The 20,394-nt window shown below is 42.7% G+C and overlaps 1 protein-coding gene across 1 annotated transcript in view; it reads right to left on the reverse strand.

Moving 5' to 3' along the window:
- LOC131556056 (L-gulonolactone oxidase-like) overlaps nt 1-20,394 on the reverse strand; it is a 66,464-nt gene that overhangs the window by 34,540 nt on the left and 11,530 nt on the right. Inside the window, exons 4-6 of the mRNA XM_058802447.1 lie at nt 19,208-19,302; nt 4,545-4,635; nt 2,908-3,093 (exon numbers count right to left, since the gene is read on the reverse strand). Of these exons, the coding sequence (XP_058658430.1) occupies nt 2,908-3,093; nt 4,545-4,635; nt 19,208-19,302 (372 nt within the window). The remainder of the gene's footprint in view (nt 1-2,907; nt 3,094-4,544; nt 4,636-19,207; nt 19,303-20,394) is intronic.

Raw genomic sequence — 20,394 nt, forward strand, 5'->3', positions numbered from 1 at the left:
CCCGGACCTGCCCCGAGGGCTCCGTCCCCGCTCCCTCCCTCCCTCCCTGCCTCCCTCCCTCCGTCGCTCGCTGCCTCGCTCGCTCGCTCGCCCGCCGCTCGGTGCCCGGCGCTGATCCCGAATTATCCCTCAAAGGCTCCGGCGCGGCCGCTGCCGAGGGCGCGGGCGGATCAGAAGCCGCTCCCGGCCGGGGTCACTCCGGGATCGCGGAGCCCCGGGCGGGCCGGGAACGGCAGCGGGAACGGGAACGGGGACGGAGCGAGGGAAAATTCCCGACCGGAGCCCGGGGACAGCGGGGCACGGGCGGGGATGGGGATGGGAGAGAGAGGGGGGTGGGAAATGCGGGGAAAATCGGGTTGGAAAACGCAGGAAAAATGAGAAAATTATTTATGGAATGTGGGGAAGGATTTTGGGGGAAAAGCGGGGAAAAGGAGACAGAGAAAATGATGGAGGAAAAGTGGGGAAGGATTCAGGGAAAAGCGGGGAAAGATTTGGGGAAAAAGAGGGGAAAGGAGATGGAAAATGATGGAGGGTCTGGGGAAAAGCGGGGAAGGATTTTGGGGAAAAGTGGGGAAAAGGAGACAGGGGAAATGATGGGGGGTCTGTCTGAGGAAAAGTGGGGAAGGATTTTGGGGAAAAGTGGGGAAGGATTTTGGGAATGTGGAAAAAAGGATTTGGGGAAAAGTCCTGGAGGGTTTAGGAAAAGTGGGGATGTAGGAAAATGGATCCAGGGAATGGGGGAATGGATTTTGGGGAAAAGTGGGGAAGGATTTGGGGAAAAGTGGGAAAAGGAGACAGAAAATGATGGAGGAAAAGTGGGGAAGGATTTTGGGGAAAAAGTGGGGAATGGAGGAGACAGAGAAAATGATGGAGGGTCTGGGGAAAAGCGGGGAAGGATTTTGGGGAAAAATGGGAAAAGGAGACAGAAAATTATGGAGGGTTTGGGGAAAAATGGGGAAGGATTTTGGGGAAAAGTGGGGAAAGAAATTTGGGGAAAAGTGGGGAAAAGGAGACAGAGAAAATGATGGAGGAAAAGTGCGGAAGGATTTTGGGGAAAAGTGGGGACAGAATTTGGGGAAAAGTAGGGAAGGATTCGGGGAAAAGTGGGGAAGGATTTTGGGGAAAAGTGGGGAAAGGAGACAGAGAAAATGATGGAGGAAAAGTGGGGAAGGATTCAGGGAAAAGTGGGGAAGGATTTGGGGAAAAAGTGGGGAAAAGGAGACAGGGGAAATGATGGAGGAAAAGTGAGGAAAGGAATTTGGGAAAAAGTGGGGAAAAGGAGACAGAGAAAATGATGGAGGGTCTGGGGAAAAGTGGGGAAGGATTCAGGGAAAAGCGGGGAAAAGGAGACAGAAAATGATGGAGGAAAAGTGGGAAAGGAATTTGGGGAAAAGGAGACAGTGAAAATGATGGAGGGTTTAGGGAAAAGTGGGGAAAGATTTTGGGAAAAGGTCGGGAAAAGGAGACAGAAAATGATGGAGGAAAGGTGGGGAAGGATTTGGGGGAAAAGCAGGGAAAGGAGACGGGAAATGATGGAGGGTTTAGGGAAAAATGGGGAAGGATTTTAGGGAAAAGTGGGGAAGGATTTTAGGGAAAAGTGGGGAAGGATTTTGTGGAAAAAGTGGGGAAAATGAGACAGGGGAAATGATGGAGGGTTTAGGAAAAAGTGGGGAAGGATTTTGGGGAAAAAGTGGGGAAAGGAGACAGAGAAATTATGGAGGGTTTAGGGAAAAGTGGGGAAGGATTTTGGGGAAAAGTGGAGAAAAGGAGACAGAGAAAATGATGGAGGAAAAGTGGGGAAGGATTTTGGGGAAAAAGTGGGGAAAGGAGACAGAAAATGATGGAGGGTTTAGGGAAAATTGGGGAAGGATTCTGGGGAAAAGTGGGAAAGGAGTTTGGGGAAAAAGTGGGGAAAGGAGACAGAGAAAATGATGGAGGGTTTGGGGAAAAGTGGGGAAGGAATTTGGGGAAAAAGCGGGGAAAAGGAGACAGAAAATGATGGAGGAAAAGTGGGGAAGGATTTTGGGGAAAAGCGGGGAAGGATTTGGGGGAAAAGTGGGGAAAGGAGACAGAAAATGATGGAGGGTTTGGGGAAAAGTGGGGAAGGATTTTGGGAAAAGGAGACAGAGAAAATGATGGAGGAAAAGGGGGGAAGGAATTTGGGGAAAAAGTGGGGAAGGATTTGGGGGAAAGTGGGGAAGGATTCAGGCAAAAGTGGGGAAGGATTTTGGGGAAAAGCGGGAGCGGATTCAGGGAAGGCTCGGAATGTGCAGGAAAAGCGGGAAGGGAAATTCTGGGAATTTTTTCCTCATTCCCACGGAAATTCTGGGGAATTTTGTGAAATTTTGTGAAATTTTGTGAATTTTGGGATTTTCCCCACCTGTGTGAGGGTGGAGGGGAAGGCGATTTCCCGGAGCCAGAATTGAGGAAAATTTTCCTCCTTCCCAAGGAAATTCTGCAAATTTTTTCCTCATTTCCGTAGAAATTTTGTGAAATTTTGTGAAATTTTGTGAAATTTTGTGAAATTTTGTGAAATTTTGTGAATTTTGGTATTTTCCCCACCTGTGTGAGTGTGGAGGGGAAGGCGATTTCCCGGAGCCAGAATTGTGGAAAATTTTCCTCATTCCCAAGGAAATTCTGTGAATTTTTTCCCCATTTCCATAGAAATTCTGTGAAATTTTGTGAAATTTTGTGAAATTTAGTGAAATTTTGTGAATTTTGGGATTTTCCCCACCTGTGTGAGGGTGGAGGGGAAGGCGATTTCCCGGAGCCAGAATTGAGGAAAATTTTCCTCATTCCCAAGGAAATTCTGCAAATTTTTTTCGTCATTTCCATAGAAATTGAATGAAATGTTTTTGTGAATTTTGTGAATTTTGTGAATTTTGTGAATTTTGGGATTTTCCCCACCTGTGTGAGTGTGGAGGGGAAGGCGATGTGGCGCAGGCGGAACCGGGGCACGCACTGGAAGGTGACGTCCAGGACGACGCCGAGCGCCCCCAGGTGCAGCTGCGCCGCCCCGAACACCTCGGGCTTCAGCGACTCGGAACATTCCAGAAGCTCCCCCGAGGCCAGCAGCAGCGTCACGGCCACCACCTGGGGCAGAAAAAGGGCAGTTGGGGGAATCTGGGCGGGGCATTTTTTGGGATTTTTTTGGGGATTTGTTTTTGATTTTTAAAGAATTTTTAAGGAATTTTTTCGGCATTTTTTCGGCATTTTTTCGGAATTTTTTCGGAATTTTTTCGGATTTTTTTTTTCAATTGTTTTCTAATTTTTTCGGAATTTTTTTGGAATTTTTGGGAATTTTTTTTTGGATTTTTTAAAAATTTTTTTGAAATTTTTTTTTTATTTTTTGAAATTTTTTTAATTTCTTGGAAATTTTTGGATTTTTTTCGGACTTTTTTCGGATTTTTTTTTGGATTTTTTTCGGATTTTTTTTTGGATTTTTTTTTTCTAATTTTTTTCGAAATTATTTTAGAACTTTTGGGAAATTCTTTGGATTTTTTAAAAATTTTTTTGAATTTTTAAAAAATTCTTTGAATTTTTTTAAATTTCTTGGAAATTTTTGGATTTTTTTGGAATTTTTTTGGAATTTTTTTCAATTTGTTTCTAATTTTTTCGGAATTTTTTGGAACTTTTGGGAAATTTTTTGGATTTTTAAAAATTTTTTGCAATTTTTAAAAATTCTTTGAATTTTTTTAATTTCTTGGAAATTTGTGGATTTTTTTGGAATTTTTTTGGAATTTTTTTCAATTTTTTCAAATTTTTTTCGGAATTTTTTTGGAATTTTTTGGAAACTTGAGAATTTTTTTTTATTTTTTTGGAATTTTTTTGGAATTTTTTCGAAAATGTTTGAAATTTTTGGATTTTTTTTGGAATTTTTTTGGAATTATTTCGGCATCTTTTTGGAATTTTTTTCAATTTTTTTTCTAATTATTTCGTAATTTTTTTGAATTTTTGGGAAATTTTTTGGAAATTTTTTGGAATTTTTTGGAACTTTTTTTTTTTAAATTTTTTGGATTTTTTTTGGAATTGTATTGGAATTTTTTCGGCGGGGGGATTTTTAGATTTTTTTGGGAGATTTCTTGGAGATTTTTTGGGGTGGATTTTTTGGAGATTTTTTGGAGATATTTTGGAGCTACTTTGCGGATTTTTTCCAACTTTTTTGTCATTTTTGGGTACTTTTGGAAGGATTTTTGGACCTTTTAAAAAAATTTTTTTTCGGGGGGGGGATTTTTGGCATTATTTTAAATTAGCCTTTTAAATTTTTTTCGCGGCTTCCGAAAATTTAAATTAATTTTTTAAAATGTTAAAATTTCGGGGTGGGGATTTTGTAAAGACCAACTCATCCCTCAAAAAAAAAATCCTGAAATTTTGGGAATTCCCACCTGTGTGGACAGGATGCCGCGCTGGATGCCGCTGTTGTGCGTCCAAAATTTTAAATTATTTTTAAAAAATGTTAAAATTTCGGTGAGGAATTTTGTAAAGCGCTTTCAAAGACCAACCCATCCCTAAGAAAAAAATCCCAAAATGTTGGGAATTCTCACCTGTGTGGACAGGATGCCGTGCTGGATGCCGCTGTTGTGCGTCCCTGTGCCGATGACCCCGGCCGCCGTCACCTCCGACACCGCGCCCAAACTGGGGACGGGGACACGCGCGGGGACGTTGGGGACCACGGAGCCAAATCCTGGATGGATCCGCTCCCGGATCCGTTCCTGATCCCACCTGGATCCGTTCCCCACCCTGAGCCCACCTGGATCCATTCCTGATCCCGATCCCACCCGGATCCGGTCCTGATCCCACCTGGATCCATTCCTGGATTCTCATCCCACCCGGATCCATTCCTGATCCCACCCAGATCCATTCCCAGATTCTGATCCCACCCGGATCCATTCCCAAGTTTGGATCTCTCCTGAATCCATTCCCATTCCAGATCCCACCTGGATCCATTCCCGGATCCTGATCCCACCTGGATCCATTCCTGGATCCTGATCCCACCTGGATCCGTTCCCGACCCTGAGCCCACCCAGATCCATTCCTGATCCCACCCGGATCCATTCCTGATCACACCTGGATCCATTCCTGATCCCACCCGGATCCATTCCTGGTCCTACCCGGATCCATTCCCAACCCTGATCCCACCCAGATTCACTCCTGATCCCACCTGGATCCGTTCCTGGATTCTGATCCCACCCAGATCCAATCCTGATCCCACCCAGATCCATTCCCATTCCTGTTCCCGTTCCCGTTCCCATTCCCAGTCCAGATTCCACCTGGATCCATTCCTGGATTCTGATCCCACCCAGATTCGCTCCTGATCCCGATCCCACTCAGATCCATTCCTGGTCCCACCTGGATCCATCCCCATCCCCATTCCTGTTCCTGTTCCCGTTCCCATTCCAGATCCCACGTGGATCCATTCCTGGATTCTGATCCCACCCGGATCCATTCCTGATCCCACCTGGGTCCTGATCCCACCTGGATCCATTCCTGGAGATCCTGATCCCCGTTCCTGGTCCCACCCAGATCCACTCCTGATCCCACCTGGATCCATTCCCGGATTCTGATTCCACCCAGATCCATTCCTGATCCCGCCTGGATCCATCCCCATCCCCATTCCTGTTCCCGTCCCCATTCCTGATCCCCCCTGGTTCCATTCCTGGATTCTGATCCCACCCAGATCCATTCCTGGTCCCACCCAGATCCATTCCTGGTCCCACCTGGATCCATCCCCATTCCTGTTCCCGTTCCCATTCCCGTTCCCATTCCAGATCCCACCTGGATCCATTCCCGGATTCTGATCCCACCCGGATCCATTCCTGATCCCGATCCCACCCTGATCCATTCCTGGTCCCACCTGAATCCATCCCCATCCCTGTTCCTGTTCCCATTCCCGTTCCCATTCCAGATCCCACCTGGATCCATTCCTGATCCCACCCGGATCCATTCCTGGTCCCACCTGGATCCATTCCCGACCCTGAGTCCACCCAGATTCACTCCTGATCCCGATCCCACCCGGATCCGTTCCCCACCCTGAGCCCACCTGGATCCATTCCTGATCCCACCTGGATCCATTCCCGGATTCTGATCCCACCTGGATCCATTCCTGATCCCACCTGGATCCATTCCTGGTCCCACCTGGATCCATCCCCATCCCTGTTCCCGTTCCCGTTCCCATTCCAGATCCCACCTGGATCCATTCCCGGATTCTGATCCCACCCGGATCCATTCCTGGTCCTACCTGGATCCATTCCTGTCTCTCCTGGATCCATTCCCAACCCTGATCCCACCCAGATTCACTCCTGATCCCGATCCCACCCAGATCCATTCCTGGTCCCACCTGAATCCATCCCCAATTCTGTTCCCGTTCCCATTCCCATTCCAGATCCCACCTGGATCCATTCCTGGATTCTGATCCCACCCGGATCCATTCCTGATCCCACCTGGATCTATTCCTGGTCCTACCTGGGTCCATTCCCGATCCCACCCAGATCCATTCCTGATCCCACCTGGATCCATTCCTGGAATCTGATCCCCAGTCCAGATCCCACCTGGATCCATTCCTGGATTCTGATCCCACCTGGATCCAATCCTGATCCCACCTGGATCCATTCCCAACCCTGATCCCACCCAGATTCACTCCTGATCCCAATCCCACCTGGATCCATTCCTGATCCCACCTGGATCCATTCCTGGAGATCCTGATCCCCATTCCTGGTCCCTCCTGGATCCTGATCCCACCTGGATCCATTCCTGATCCCACCTAGATCTATTCCCAGATTCTGATTCCACCCAGATCCATTCCAGCTCCCACCTGGATCCATCCCCATCCCCATCCCTGTTCCCATTCCCGTTCCCATTCCTGTTCCCACCTGGATTCATTCCCAACCCTGATCCCACCTGGATCCATTCCTGATCCCACCTGGATCCATTCCTGGTCCCACCTGGATCCATCCCCATCCCTGTTCCCGTTCCCGTTCCCATTCCAGATCCCACCTGGATCCATTCCCGGATTCTGATCCCACCCGGATCCATTCCTGGTCCTACCTGGATCCATTCCTGTCTCTCCTGGATCCATTCCCAACCCTGATCCCACCCAGATTCACTCCTGATCCCGATCCCACCCAGATCCATTCCTGGTCCCACCTGAATCCATCCCCAATTCTGTTCCCGTTCCCATTCCCATTCCAGATCCCACCTGGATCCATTCCTGGATTCTGATCCCACCCGGATCCATTCCTGATCCCACCTGGATCTATTCCTGGTCCTACCTGGGTCCATTCCCGATCCCACCCAGATCCATTCCTGATCCCACCTGGATCCATTCCTGGAATCTGATCCCCAGTCCAGATCCCACCTGGATCCATTCCTGGATTCTGATCCCACCCAGATCCAATCCTGATCCCACCTGGATCCATTCCCAACCCTGATCCCACCCAGATTCACTCCTGATCCCAATCCCACCCAGATCCATTCCTGATCCCACCTGGATCCATTCCTGGAGATCCTGATCCCCATTCCTGGTCCCTCCTGGATCCTGATCCCACCTGGATCCATTCCTGATCCCACCTAGATCTATTCCCAGATTCTGATTCCACCCAGATCCATTCCAGCTCCCACCTGGATCCATCCCCATCCCCATCCCTGTTCCCATTCCCGTTCCCATTCCTGTTCCCACCTGGATTCATTCCCAACCCTGATCCCACCCAGATCCAACCCTGATCCCACCTGGATCCATTCCCATTCCTGATCCCACCCAGATCCATTCTTGATCCCACCCGGATCCGGTGCTGATCCCACCCGGATCCATCCCCATCCCCATTCCTGTTCCTGTTCCCGTTCCCATTCCAGATCCCACCTGGATCCATTCCCGGATTCTGATCCCACCCAGATCCGGTCCTGGTCCCACCCAGATCCATTCCCAACTTTGGATCTCTCCTCAATCCATTCCCAGTCGTGGTCCCACCTGGATCCACTCCCGGTCCCACCTGGACCCTGAGCCCACCTGGATCCATTTCTGGATCCTGATCTCTCAGGGATCCATTCCTGGATACTGAGTTCACCTGGATCCATTTCTGATCCTGACCCCTCCTGGATCCATTTCCAGATCCATTCCCAATCCCTACTGGATCCATTCCTGGATCCTGATCCCACCTGGATCCATTCCCAGATCCATTCCTGATCTCTCCTGGATCCATTCCCAGATCCCAATCCTGCCTGGATCCATTCCCAATCCCAATCCCAATCCCAATCCCATTCTTGTTTCCAATCCCACCTGGATCCATTCTGGCTCTCAAGCCCACCTGGATCCATTCCCAAGTTTGGATCTCTCCTGAATCCATTCCCAGTCGTGGTCCCACCTGGATCCATTCCCAGATCCATTCCCGGATCCATTCCCGGATCCATTCTCATTCCCGTTCCTGTGTCCAATCCCACCCATTCCCATTCCAGATCCCACCTGGATCCAGTCCCGGATTCTGATTCCACACAGATTCGCTCCTGATCCCGATCCCACCTGGATCCATTCCTGATCCCACCTGGATCCATCCCCATCCCCATTCCTGTTCCCGTTCCCGTTCCCATTCCAGATCCCACCTGGATCCATTCCTGGATTCTGATCCCACCCAGATCCATTCCTGGTCCCACCCAGATCCATTCCTGGTCCCACCTGGATCCATCCCCATCCCCATTCCTGTTCCCGTTCCCATTCCAGATCTCCACCTGGATCCATTCCCGGATTCTGATCCCACCCAGATCCATTCCTGGTCCCACCCAGATCCATTCCTGGTCCCACCCAGATCCATTCCTGGTCCCACCTGGATCCATCCCCATCCCTGTTTCGGATCCCAATCCTGATCCCACCTGGATCCATTCCCGACCCTGAGCCCACCCAGATTCACTCCTGATCCCGATCCCACCCAGATCCATTCCTGATCCCACCTGGATCCATTCCCGGATTCTGATCCCACCCAGATCCATTCCTGGTCCCACCCGGATCCATTCCTGATCCCACCTGGATCCATTCCTGGATTCTGATCCCACCCGGATCCATTCCTGATCCCACCTGGGTCCTGATCCCACCTGGATCCATTCCTGGAGATCCTGATCTCCAGTCCTGATCCCACCTGGAGATCCTGATCCCACCTGGATCCATTCCCGGATTCTGATCCCACCCGGATCCATTCCTGATCCCGATCCCACCCTGATCCATTCCTGGTCCCACCTGAATCCATCCCCATCCCTGTTCCTGTTCCCGTTCCCATTCCAGATCCCACCCGGATCCATTCCTGGTCCCACCTGGATCCATTCCTGGTCCCACCTGGATCCATTCCTGGTCCCACCTGGATCCATTCCCGACCCTGAGTCCACCCAGATTCACTCCTGATCCCACCTGGATCCATTCCCGGATTCTGATCCCACCTGGATCCATTCCTGATCCCACCTGGATCCATTCCTGGTCCCACCTGGATCCATCCCCATCCCCATTCCCGTTCCCGTTCCCATTCCAGATCCCACCTGGATCCATTCCCGGATTCTGATCCCACCCAGATCCATTCCTGGTCCTACCTGGATCCATTCCTGGTCCCACCCAGATCCATTCCTGGTCCTACCTGGATCCATTCCTGTCTCTCCTGGATCCATTCCCAACCCTGATCCCACCCAGATTCGCTCCTGATCCCGATCCCACCCAGATCCATTCCTGGTCCCACCTGAATCCATCCCCAATTCTGTTCCCGTTCCCATTCCCATTCCAGATCCCACCTGGATCCATTCCTGGATTCTGATCCCACCCGGATCCATTCCTGATCCCACCTGGATCTATTCCTGGTCCTACCTGGGTCCATTCCCGATCCCACCCAGATCCATTCCTGATCCCACCTGGATCCATTCCTGGAATCTGATCCCCAGTCCAGATCCCACCTGGATCCATTCCTGGATTCTGATCCCACCCAGATCCAATCCTGATCCCACCCAGATCCAATCCTGATCCCACCTGGATCCAATCCTGATCCCACCTGGATCCATTCCCAACCCTGATCCCACCCAGATTCACTCCTGATCCCAATCCCACCTGGATCCATTCCTGATCCCACCTGGATCCATTCCTGGAGATCCTGATCCCCATTCCTGGTCCCTCCTGGATCCTGATCCTACCTGGATCCATTCCTGATCCCACCTAGATCCATTCCCAGATTCTGATTCCACCCAGATCCATTCCAGATCCCACCTGGATCCATCCCCATCCCCATCCCTGTTCCCATTCCCGTTCCCATTCCTGTTCCCACCTGGATTCATTCCCAACCCTGATCCCACCCAGATCCAATCCTGATCCCACCCAGATCCAACCCTGATCCCACCTGGATCCATTCCCATTCCTGATCCCACCCAGGTCCATTCTTGATCCCACCCGGATCCGGTGCTGATCCCACCTGGATCCATCCCCATCCCCATTCCTGTTCCTGTTCCCGTTCCCATTCCAGATCCCACCTGGATCCATTCCCGGATTCTGATCCCACCCAGATCCGGTCCTGGTCCCACCCAGATCCAATCCTGATCCCGATCCCACCCAGATCCGGTCCTGGTGCCACCCAGATCCAATCCTGGTCCCACCCAGATCCATTCCCAACTTTGGATCTCTCCTCAATCCATTCCCAGTCGTGGTCCCACCTGGATCCACTCCCGGTCCCACCTGGACCCTGAGCCCACCTGGATCCATTTCTGGATCCTGATCTCTCAGGGATCCATTCCTGGATACTGAGTTCACCTGGATCCATTTCTGATCCTGACCCCTCCTGGATCCATTTCCAGATCCATTCCCAATCCCTACTGGATCCATTCCTGGATCCTGATCCCACCTGGATCCATTCCCAGATCCATTCCTGATCTCTCCTGGATCCATTCCCAGATCCCAATCCTGCCTGGATCCATTCCCATTCCCAATCCCAATCCCATTCTTGTTTCCAATCCCACCTGGATCCATTCTGGCTCTCAAGCCCACCTGGATCCATTCCCAAGTTTGGATCTCTCCTGAATCCATTCCCAGTCGTGGTCCCACCTGGATCCATTCCCAGATCCATTCCCGGATCCATTCCCGGATCCATTCTCATTCCCGTTCCTGTGTCCAATCCCACCCATTCCCATTCCAGATCCCACCTGGATCCAGACCCGGATTCTGATTCCACCCAGATTCGCTCCTGATCCCGATCCCACCTGGATCCATTCCTGATCCCACCTGGATCCATCCCCATCCCCATTCCTGTTCCCGTTCCCGTTCCCATTCCAGATCCCACCTGGATCCATTCCTGGATTCTGATCCCACCCAGATCCATTCCTGGTTCCACCCAGATCCATTCCTGGTCCCACCTGGATCCATCCCCATCCCCATTCCTGTTCCCGTTCCCATTCCAGATCTCCACCTGGATCCATTCCCGGATTCTGATCCCACCCAGATCCATTCCTGGTCCCACCCAGATCCATTCCTGGTCCCACCTGGATCCATCCCCATCCCTGTTTCGGATCCCAATCCTGATCCCACCTGGATCCATTCCCGACCCTGAGCCCACCCAGATTCACTCCTGATCCCGATCCCACCCAGATCCATTCCTGATCCCACCTGGATCCATTCCCGGATTCTGATCCCACCCAGATCCATTCCTGGTCCCACCCGGATCCATTCCAGATCCCACCTGGATCCATTCCTGGATTCTGATCCCACCCGGATCCATTCCTGATCCCACCTGGGTCCTGATCCCACCTGGATCCATTCCTGGAGATCCTGATCTCCAGTCCTGATCCCACCTGGAGATCCTGATCCCACCTGGATCCATTCCCGGATTCTGATCCCACCCGGATCCATTCCTGATCCCACCTGGATCCATTCCCATTCCTGTTCCTGTTCCCGTTCCCAATCCCATTCCTGACCCCAATCCCATTCCCAATCCCAATCCCGGTCCCATTTCCATCCTGACCCCATTCTGACATTCAATCCCACATTTAATCCCATATTTAATCCCACATTCCCCTCACTTCTGCAGGGCCATTCCCTGTTTATCCATTCCCATCCCAATCCCATATTTAATCCCAATTTAATTCAATTAAATCCCATATTTAATTAACTTTAATCCCATATTTAATCCCATATTTAATCCCATATTTAATTAACTTTAATCCCATATTTAATCCCATATTTAATCCCATATTTAATTCACTTTAATCCCATATTTAATCCCATATTTAATCCCATATTTAATTCACTTTAATCCCATATTTAATTAAATGAATCCCATATTTAATCCCATATTTAATCCCATATGTAATTAAATGAATCCCATATTCAATCCCATATTCATTGCCATTCTCACTCCTGCAGGGCCAGGCCGTGTTTGTCCATTCCCATATTTAATCCCATTTTTAATTAACTTTAATCCCATATGTAATTAAATTAAATCCCATATTTAATTAAATTTAATCCCATATTTAATTTAATTAAATCCCCTATTTAATCCCATATTTAATTTAATTAATCCCATATTTATTTAAATTAAATCCCATATTTATTGCCAATCTCACTTCTGCAGGGCCATTCCCTGTTTATCCATTCCCATCCCAATCCCATTCCCAATCCCACATTTAATCCAAATTTAATTCAATTAAATCCCATCTTTAATCCTATATTTAATTAAATCTGATTCCATAACTAATCCCATATTTGATCCCACATTTCGTTAAATTAATCCCAAATTAATTCAATGAATCCCATATTTATTGCCAATCTCACTTCTCCAGGGCCATTCCCTGTTGATCCATTCCCATCCCAATCCCATTCCCAATCCCATATTTAATCCCTTATTTAATCCCATATTTAATTGAATTAAATCCCATATTTAATCCCATATTTAATTCACTTTAATCCCATATTTAATCCCAATTTAATTCAATTAAATCCCATATTCAATCCCATATTCATTGCCACTCTCACTCCTGCAGGGCCAGGCCGAGTTTGTCCATTCCCATATTTAATCCCATGTTTAATTAACTTTAATCCCTTATGTAATTAAATTAAATCCCATATTTAATTAAATTTAATCCCATATTTAATTTAATTAAATCCCCTATTTAATCCCATATTTAATTAAATTAATCCCATATTTATTTAAATTAAATCCCATATTTATTGCCAATCTCACTTCTGCAGGGCCATTCCCTGTTGATCCATTCCCATCCTAATCCCATATTTAATCCCATATTTAATTGAATTAAATCCCATATTTAATCCCATATTTAATTAAATGAATCCCATATTTAATCCCTTATTTCATTCAGTTTAATCCCATATTTAATCCCATATTCATTGCCATTCTCACTCCTGCAGGGCCAGGCCGAGTTTGTCCATTCCCATATTTAATCCCATATTTAATTAACTTTAATCCCCTATGTAATTAAATTAAATCCCATATTTAATTTAATTAAATCCCCTATTTAATCCCATATTTAATTTAATTAATCCCATATTTATTTAAATTAAATCCCATATTTATTTCCCTCACTTCTGCAGGGCCATTCCCTGTTTATCCATTCCCATCCCAATCCCATTCCCAATCCCACACTTAATCCCAATTTAATTCAATTAAATCCCATCTTTAATCCCATATGTAATTCACTTTAATCCCATATTTAATCCCATATTTAATTAAATGAATCCCATATTTAATCCCATATTCATTGCCATTCTCACTCCTGCAGGGCCAGGCCGAGTTTGTCCATTCCCATATTTAATCCCATTTTTAATTAACTTTAATCCCATATGTAATTAAATTAAATCCCATATTTAATTAAATTTAATCCCATATTTAATTTAATTAAATCCCCTATTTAATCCCATATTTAATTTAATTAATCCCATATTTATTTAAATTAAATCCCATATTTATTGCCAATCTCACTTCTGCAGGGCCATTCCCTGTTTATCCATTCCCATCCCAATCCCATTCCCAATCCCACATTTAATCCAAATTTAATTCAATTAAATCCCATCTTTAATCCTATATTTAATTAAATCTGATTCCATAACTAATCCCATATTTGATCCCACATTTCGTTAAATTAATCCCAAATTAATTCAATGAATCCCATATTTATTGCCAATCTCACTTCTCCAGGGCCATTCCCTGTTGATCCATTCCCATCCCAATCCCATTCCCAATCCCATATTTAATCCCTTATTTAATCCCATATTTAATTGAATTAAATCCCATATTTAATCCCATATTTAATTCACTTTAATCCCATATTTAATCCCAATTTAATTCAATTAAATCCCATATTTAATCCCATATTCATTGCCATTCTCACTCCTGCAGGGCCAGGCCGTGTTTGTCCATTCCCATATTTAATCCCATTTTTAATTAACTTTAATCCCATATGTAATTAAATTAAATCCCATATTTAATTAAATTTAATCCCATATTTAATTTAATTAAATCCCCTATTTAATCCCATATTTAATTAAATTAATCCCATATTTATTTAAATTAAATCCCATATTTATTGCCAATCTCACTTCTGCAGGGCCATTCCCTGTTGATCCATTCCCATCCCAATCCCATATTTAATCCCATATTTAATCCCTTATTTAATCCCATATTTAATTGAATTAAATCCCATATTGAATCCCATATTTAATTCACTTTAATCCCATATTTAATCCCAATTTAATTCAATTAAATCCCATATTTAATCCCATATTCATTGCCACTCTCACTCCTGCAGGGCCAGGCCGTGTTTGTCCATTCCCATATTTAATCCCATGTTTAATTAACTTTAATCCCTTATGTAATTAACTATAATCCCATATTTAATTAAATTTAATCCCATATTTAATCCCGTATTTCATTCACTTTAATCCCATATTTAATCCCATATTCATTGCCATTCTCACTCCTGCAGGGCCAGGCCGAGTTTGTCCATTCCCATATTTAATCCCATTTTTAATTAACTTTAATCCCCTATGTAATTAAATTAAATCCCATATTTAATTAAATTTAATCCCATATTTAATTTAATTAAATCCCCTATTTAATCACATATTTAATTAAATTAATCCCATATTTATTTAAATTAAATCCCATATTTATTGCCAATCTCACTTCTCCAGGGCCATTCCCTGTTTATCCATTCCCATCCCAATCCCATTCCCAATCCCACATTTAATCCAAATTTAATTCAATTAAATCCCATCTTTAATCCCATATGTAATTCACTTTAATCCCATATTTAATCCCATATTTAATTAAATGAATCCCATATTTAATCCCATATTCATTGCCATTCTCACTCCTGCAGGGCCAGGCCGTGTTTGTCCATTCCCATATTTAATCCCATTTTAAATTAACTTTAATCCCTTATGTAATTAAATTAAATCCCATATTTAATTAAATTTAATCCCATATTTAATTTAATTAAATCCCCTATTTAATCCCATATTTAATTAAATTAATCCCATATTTATTTAAATTAAATCCCATATTTATTGCCAATCTCACTTCTCCAGGGCCATTCCCTGTTTATCCATTCCCATCCCAATCCCATATTTAATCCCATATTTAATCCCTTATTTAATCCCATATTTAATTGAATTAAATCCCATATTTAATCCCATATTTAATTCACTTTAATCCCATATTTAATCCCAATTTAATTCAATTAAATCCCATATTTAATCCCATATTCATTGCCACTCTCACTCCTGCAGGGCCAGGCCGTGTTTGTCCATTCCCATATTTAATCCCATGTTTAATTAACTTTAATCCCCTATGTAATTAAATTAAATCCCATATTTAATTAAATTTAATCCCATATTTAATCCCATATTTAATTAAATTTAATCCCAAATTGAATCCCCTATTTAATCCCATATTTAATTAAATTAATCCCATATTTACTCCCACTCTCACATCTGCAGGGCCAGGCCGCGTTTGTCCAGTTCTATCCCAATCCCAATCCCATATTTAATAAATTAAGTCCCCTATTTAATGCCCTATTTAATTAAATTAATCCCATATTTAATTAAGTTTAATCCCATAATTACTCCCACTCTCACTTCTGCAGGGCCAGGCCGTGTTTGTCCATTCCCATATTTAATCCCACATTTAATTAAATTAATCCCATAGGTAATTAAATTAAATCCCATATTTAATTAACTTTAATCCCATATTTAATCCCATATTTAATTAACTTTAATCCCATATTTAATCCCATATTTAATTAACTTTAATCCCATATTTAATCCCCTATTCATTCCCACTCTCACTTCTGCAGGGCCAGGCCGTGCTTGTCCATTCCCATATTTAATCCCATATTAAATCCCATATTTAATTCACTTTAATCCCATATTTCATTAACTTTAATCCCATATTTAATTCACTTTAATCCCATAATTAATCCCATATTTAATTCAATGAATCCCATATTTAATCCCATATGTAATTAACTTTAATGCCATAATTAATCCCGCTCTCACATCTGCAGGGCCAGGCCGAGTTTGTCCATTCCCATATTTAATCCCATATTTAATCCCATCTTTAATTCACTTTTATCCCATATTTAATCCCATATGTAATTAAATGAATCCCATATTTACTCCCATATTTACTCCCATATGTAATTAACATAATGCCATAATTAATCCCGCTCTCACATCTGCAGGGCCAGGCCGTGTTTGTCCAGTTCCATCCCAATCCCAATCCCATATTTAATCCCATTTTAATTAACTTTAATCCCTTATTTAATTCAATTAATCCCATATTTAATCCCAAATTAATTAAATTAATCCCAAATTAATGAAATTAATCCCGCTCTCACTTCTGCAGGGCCAGGCTGAGTTTGTCCAGTTCCATCCCAATCCCAATCCCATATTTAATCCCATATTTAATCCCATAATTAATCCCATATTTAATCCCATATTTAATTCAATGAATCCCATATTTAATCCCCAATTAATGAAATTAATGGCGCTCTCACATCTGCAGGGCCAGGCCGAGTTTGTCCAGTTCCATCCCAATCCCAATCCCATATTTAATCCCATATTTAATTACCTTTAATCCCATATTTAATCCCATATTTAATCCCGTATTTAATCCCAGATTAATGCAATTAATCCCTAATTAATTAAATTAATTTTGCTCTGACATCTGCAGGGCCAGGCCGAGTTTGTCCAGTTCCATCCCAATCCCAATCCCATATTTAATCCCATTTTAATTAAATTAAATCCCATTTTAAATTCAATGAATCCCATATTTAATCCCAGATTAATGAAATTAATCCCAAATTAATGAAATTAATTTTGCTCTCACATCTGCAGGGCCAGGCCGAGTTTGTCCATCCCCATATTTAATCCCATATTTAATCCCATTTTTAATTCACTTCAATCCCATATTTAATCCCTTATTTAATCCCATATTTAATCCCAAATTAATGCAATTAATCCCTAATTAATGAAATTAATCTTGCTCTCACATCTGCAGGGCCATCCCGAGTTTGTCGAGCTCCATCCCAATCCCAATCCCATATTTAATCCCATTTTAATTAAATTAAATCCCATTTTAAATTCAATGAATCCCATATTTAATCCCAGATTAATGCAATTAATCCCCAATTAATGCAATTAATTTTCTCTCACATCTGCAGGGCCAGGCCGAGTTTGTCCAGTTCCATCCCAATCCCAATCCCATATTGAATCCCATATTTAATTCACTTTAATCCCATATTTAATCCCATATTTAATTAAATGAATCCCATATTTAATCCCATATTTACTCCCATATTTACTCCCATATGTAATTAACACAATCCCATAATTAATCCCGCTCTCACTTTTGCAGTGCCAGGCCGAGTTTGTCCAGTTCCATCCCAATCCCAATCCCATATTTAATCCCATATTTAATTACCTTTAATCCCATATTTAATCCCATATTTAATCCCGTATTTAATCCCAGATTAATGCAATTAATCCCTAATTAATTAAATTAATTTTCTCTCACATCTGCAGGGCCAGGCCGAGTTTGTCCATTCCCATATTTAATCCCATATTTAATCCCATATTTCATTCACTTCAATCCCATATTTAATCCCTTATTTAATCCCATATTTAATCCCAAATTAATGCAATTAATCCCCAATTAATGCAATTAATTTTGCTCTCACATCTGCAGGGCCATCCCGAGTTTGTCGAGCTCCATCCCAATCCCAATCCCATATTTAATCCCATTTTAATTAAATTAAATCCCCATATTTAATCCCATTTTTGATTAAATTATTCCCATATTTAATCCCAGATTAATGCAATTAATCCCCAATTAATGCAATTAATTTTGCTCTCACATCTGCAGGGCCAGGCCGAGTTTGTCCATTCCCATATTTAATCCCATATTTAATCCCATATTTAATTCACTTTAATCCCTTATTTAATCCCATATTTAATCCCAAAGTAATGCAATCAATCCCCAATTAATGCAATTAATCCCCAATTAATGCAATTAATTTTGCTCTCACATCTGCAGGGCCAGGCCGAGTTTGTCCATTCCCATATTTAATCCCATTTTTAATTCACTTTAATCCCATATTTAATCCCATTTTAAATTCAATGAATCCCATATTTAATCCCAGATTAATGCAATTAATCCCTAATTAATTAAATTAATTTTCTCTCACATCTGCAGGGCCAGGCCGAGTTTGTCCAGTTCCATCCCAATCCCAATCCCATATTGAATCCCATTTAATTAAATTAAATCCCCATATTTAATCCCATTTTTGATTAAATTATTCCCATATTTAATCCCAGATTAATGCAATTAATCCCCAATTAATGCAATTAATTTTGCTCTCACATCTGCAGGGCCAGGCCGAGTTTGTCCATTCCCATATTTAATCCCATTTTTAATTCACTTTAATCCCATATTTAATCCCATTTTTAATTCAATGAATCCCATATTTAATCCCAGATTAATGCAATTAATCCCTAATTAATTAAATTAATTTTCTCTCACATCTGCAGGGCCAGGCCGAGTTTGTCCAGTTCCATCCCAATCCCAATCCCACATTTAATCCCATATTTAATTACCTTTAATCCCATATTTAATCCCATATTTAATCCCGTATTTAATCCCAGATTAATGCAATTAATCCCTAATTAATTAAATTAATTTTCTCTCACATCTGCAGGGCCATCCCGAGTTTGTCGAGCTGGCGGTTGAGGTGGGAGAGGAGGATCCCGGCCTGGACCTTCACCTGCAGCCGCTCCCGATCCACCTGCACACAAATTTCCCATTTTTAGGAATATTTTGATAATTTTTATTTTTAATTTTGGGCGATTTTTTTCCAATTTTGATGATTTTTTTAGGGGGAAATTTTGGTGATTGATTCTTTTATTGTCCCGTGAATTTTTCCCGAATGTTCGGTGCCTGAGCTGCAGCACGCTGTTGAGTTTTGGGGGGATTTTGGGGGATTTTTTTGTGAAAATTTTTATTTTTTGGGGAATTTTTGGTGGTTTTTTGGTGATTTTTTGGGGGGAATTTTTTTAAATTTGGGGAATTTTTTTGTGATTTTTTTTGTTATTTTTTGGGAGGGATTTTTTTTAATTTTGGGGAATTTTAAAATGATTTATTGTGATTTTTATCGAGGGAATTTTTTTAATTTTGGGGAAATTTTTTGTGATTTAATGTGATTTTTATCGAGGGAATTTTTTTAATTTTGGGGAATTTTTGTGATTTATTTTGTGATTTTTTGGGGAGGGAATTTTTTTAATTTTGGGGAATTTTTGTGAGGTTTTTTTTGTGATTTTTGAGAGGGAATTATTTTATTTTTTGAGGAATTTTTTTGTGATTTTTTTTGTGATTTTTGGGAAGGAATTTTTTAAATTTTGGGGAAATTTTTGTGATTTTTTTGTGCTTTTTGGGAGGGAATTTTTTTAATTTGGGGAATTTTTTTGTGATTTTTTTTTTTTTTTTGGGGAGGAATTTTTTTAATTTTGGGGAATTTTAAAATGATTTATTGTGATTTTTTTCAAGGGAATTTTTTTAATTTTGGGGAAATTTTTGTGATTTTTTTGTGATTTTTGGGAGGGAATTTTTTTAATTTTGGGGAAATGTTTTTGTGATTTTTTTGGTGATTTTTTTGGGAGGGAATTTTTTATTTTTTGGGGAATTTTTTTGTGATTTAATGTGATTTTTTTCGAGGGAATTTTTTTGATTTTGAGGAATGTTTTCTTAATTTTTTAAATGATTTTTGGAAGGGAATTTTGGGGAATTTTTTTATGATTTATTGTGATTTTTATCGAGGGAATTTTATTAATTTTGGGGAATTTTCGTGATTTTTTTTTGTGCTTTTTGGGAGGGAATTTTT

Source organism: Ammospiza caudacuta, chromosome 3 (genome assembly GCF_027887145.1).
Source record: "Ammospiza caudacuta isolate bAmmCau1 chromosome 3, bAmmCau1.pri, whole genome shotgun sequence".
NCBI classification, from domain to species: Eukaryota; Metazoa; Chordata; class Aves; order Passeriformes; family Passerellidae; genus Ammospiza; species Ammospiza caudacuta.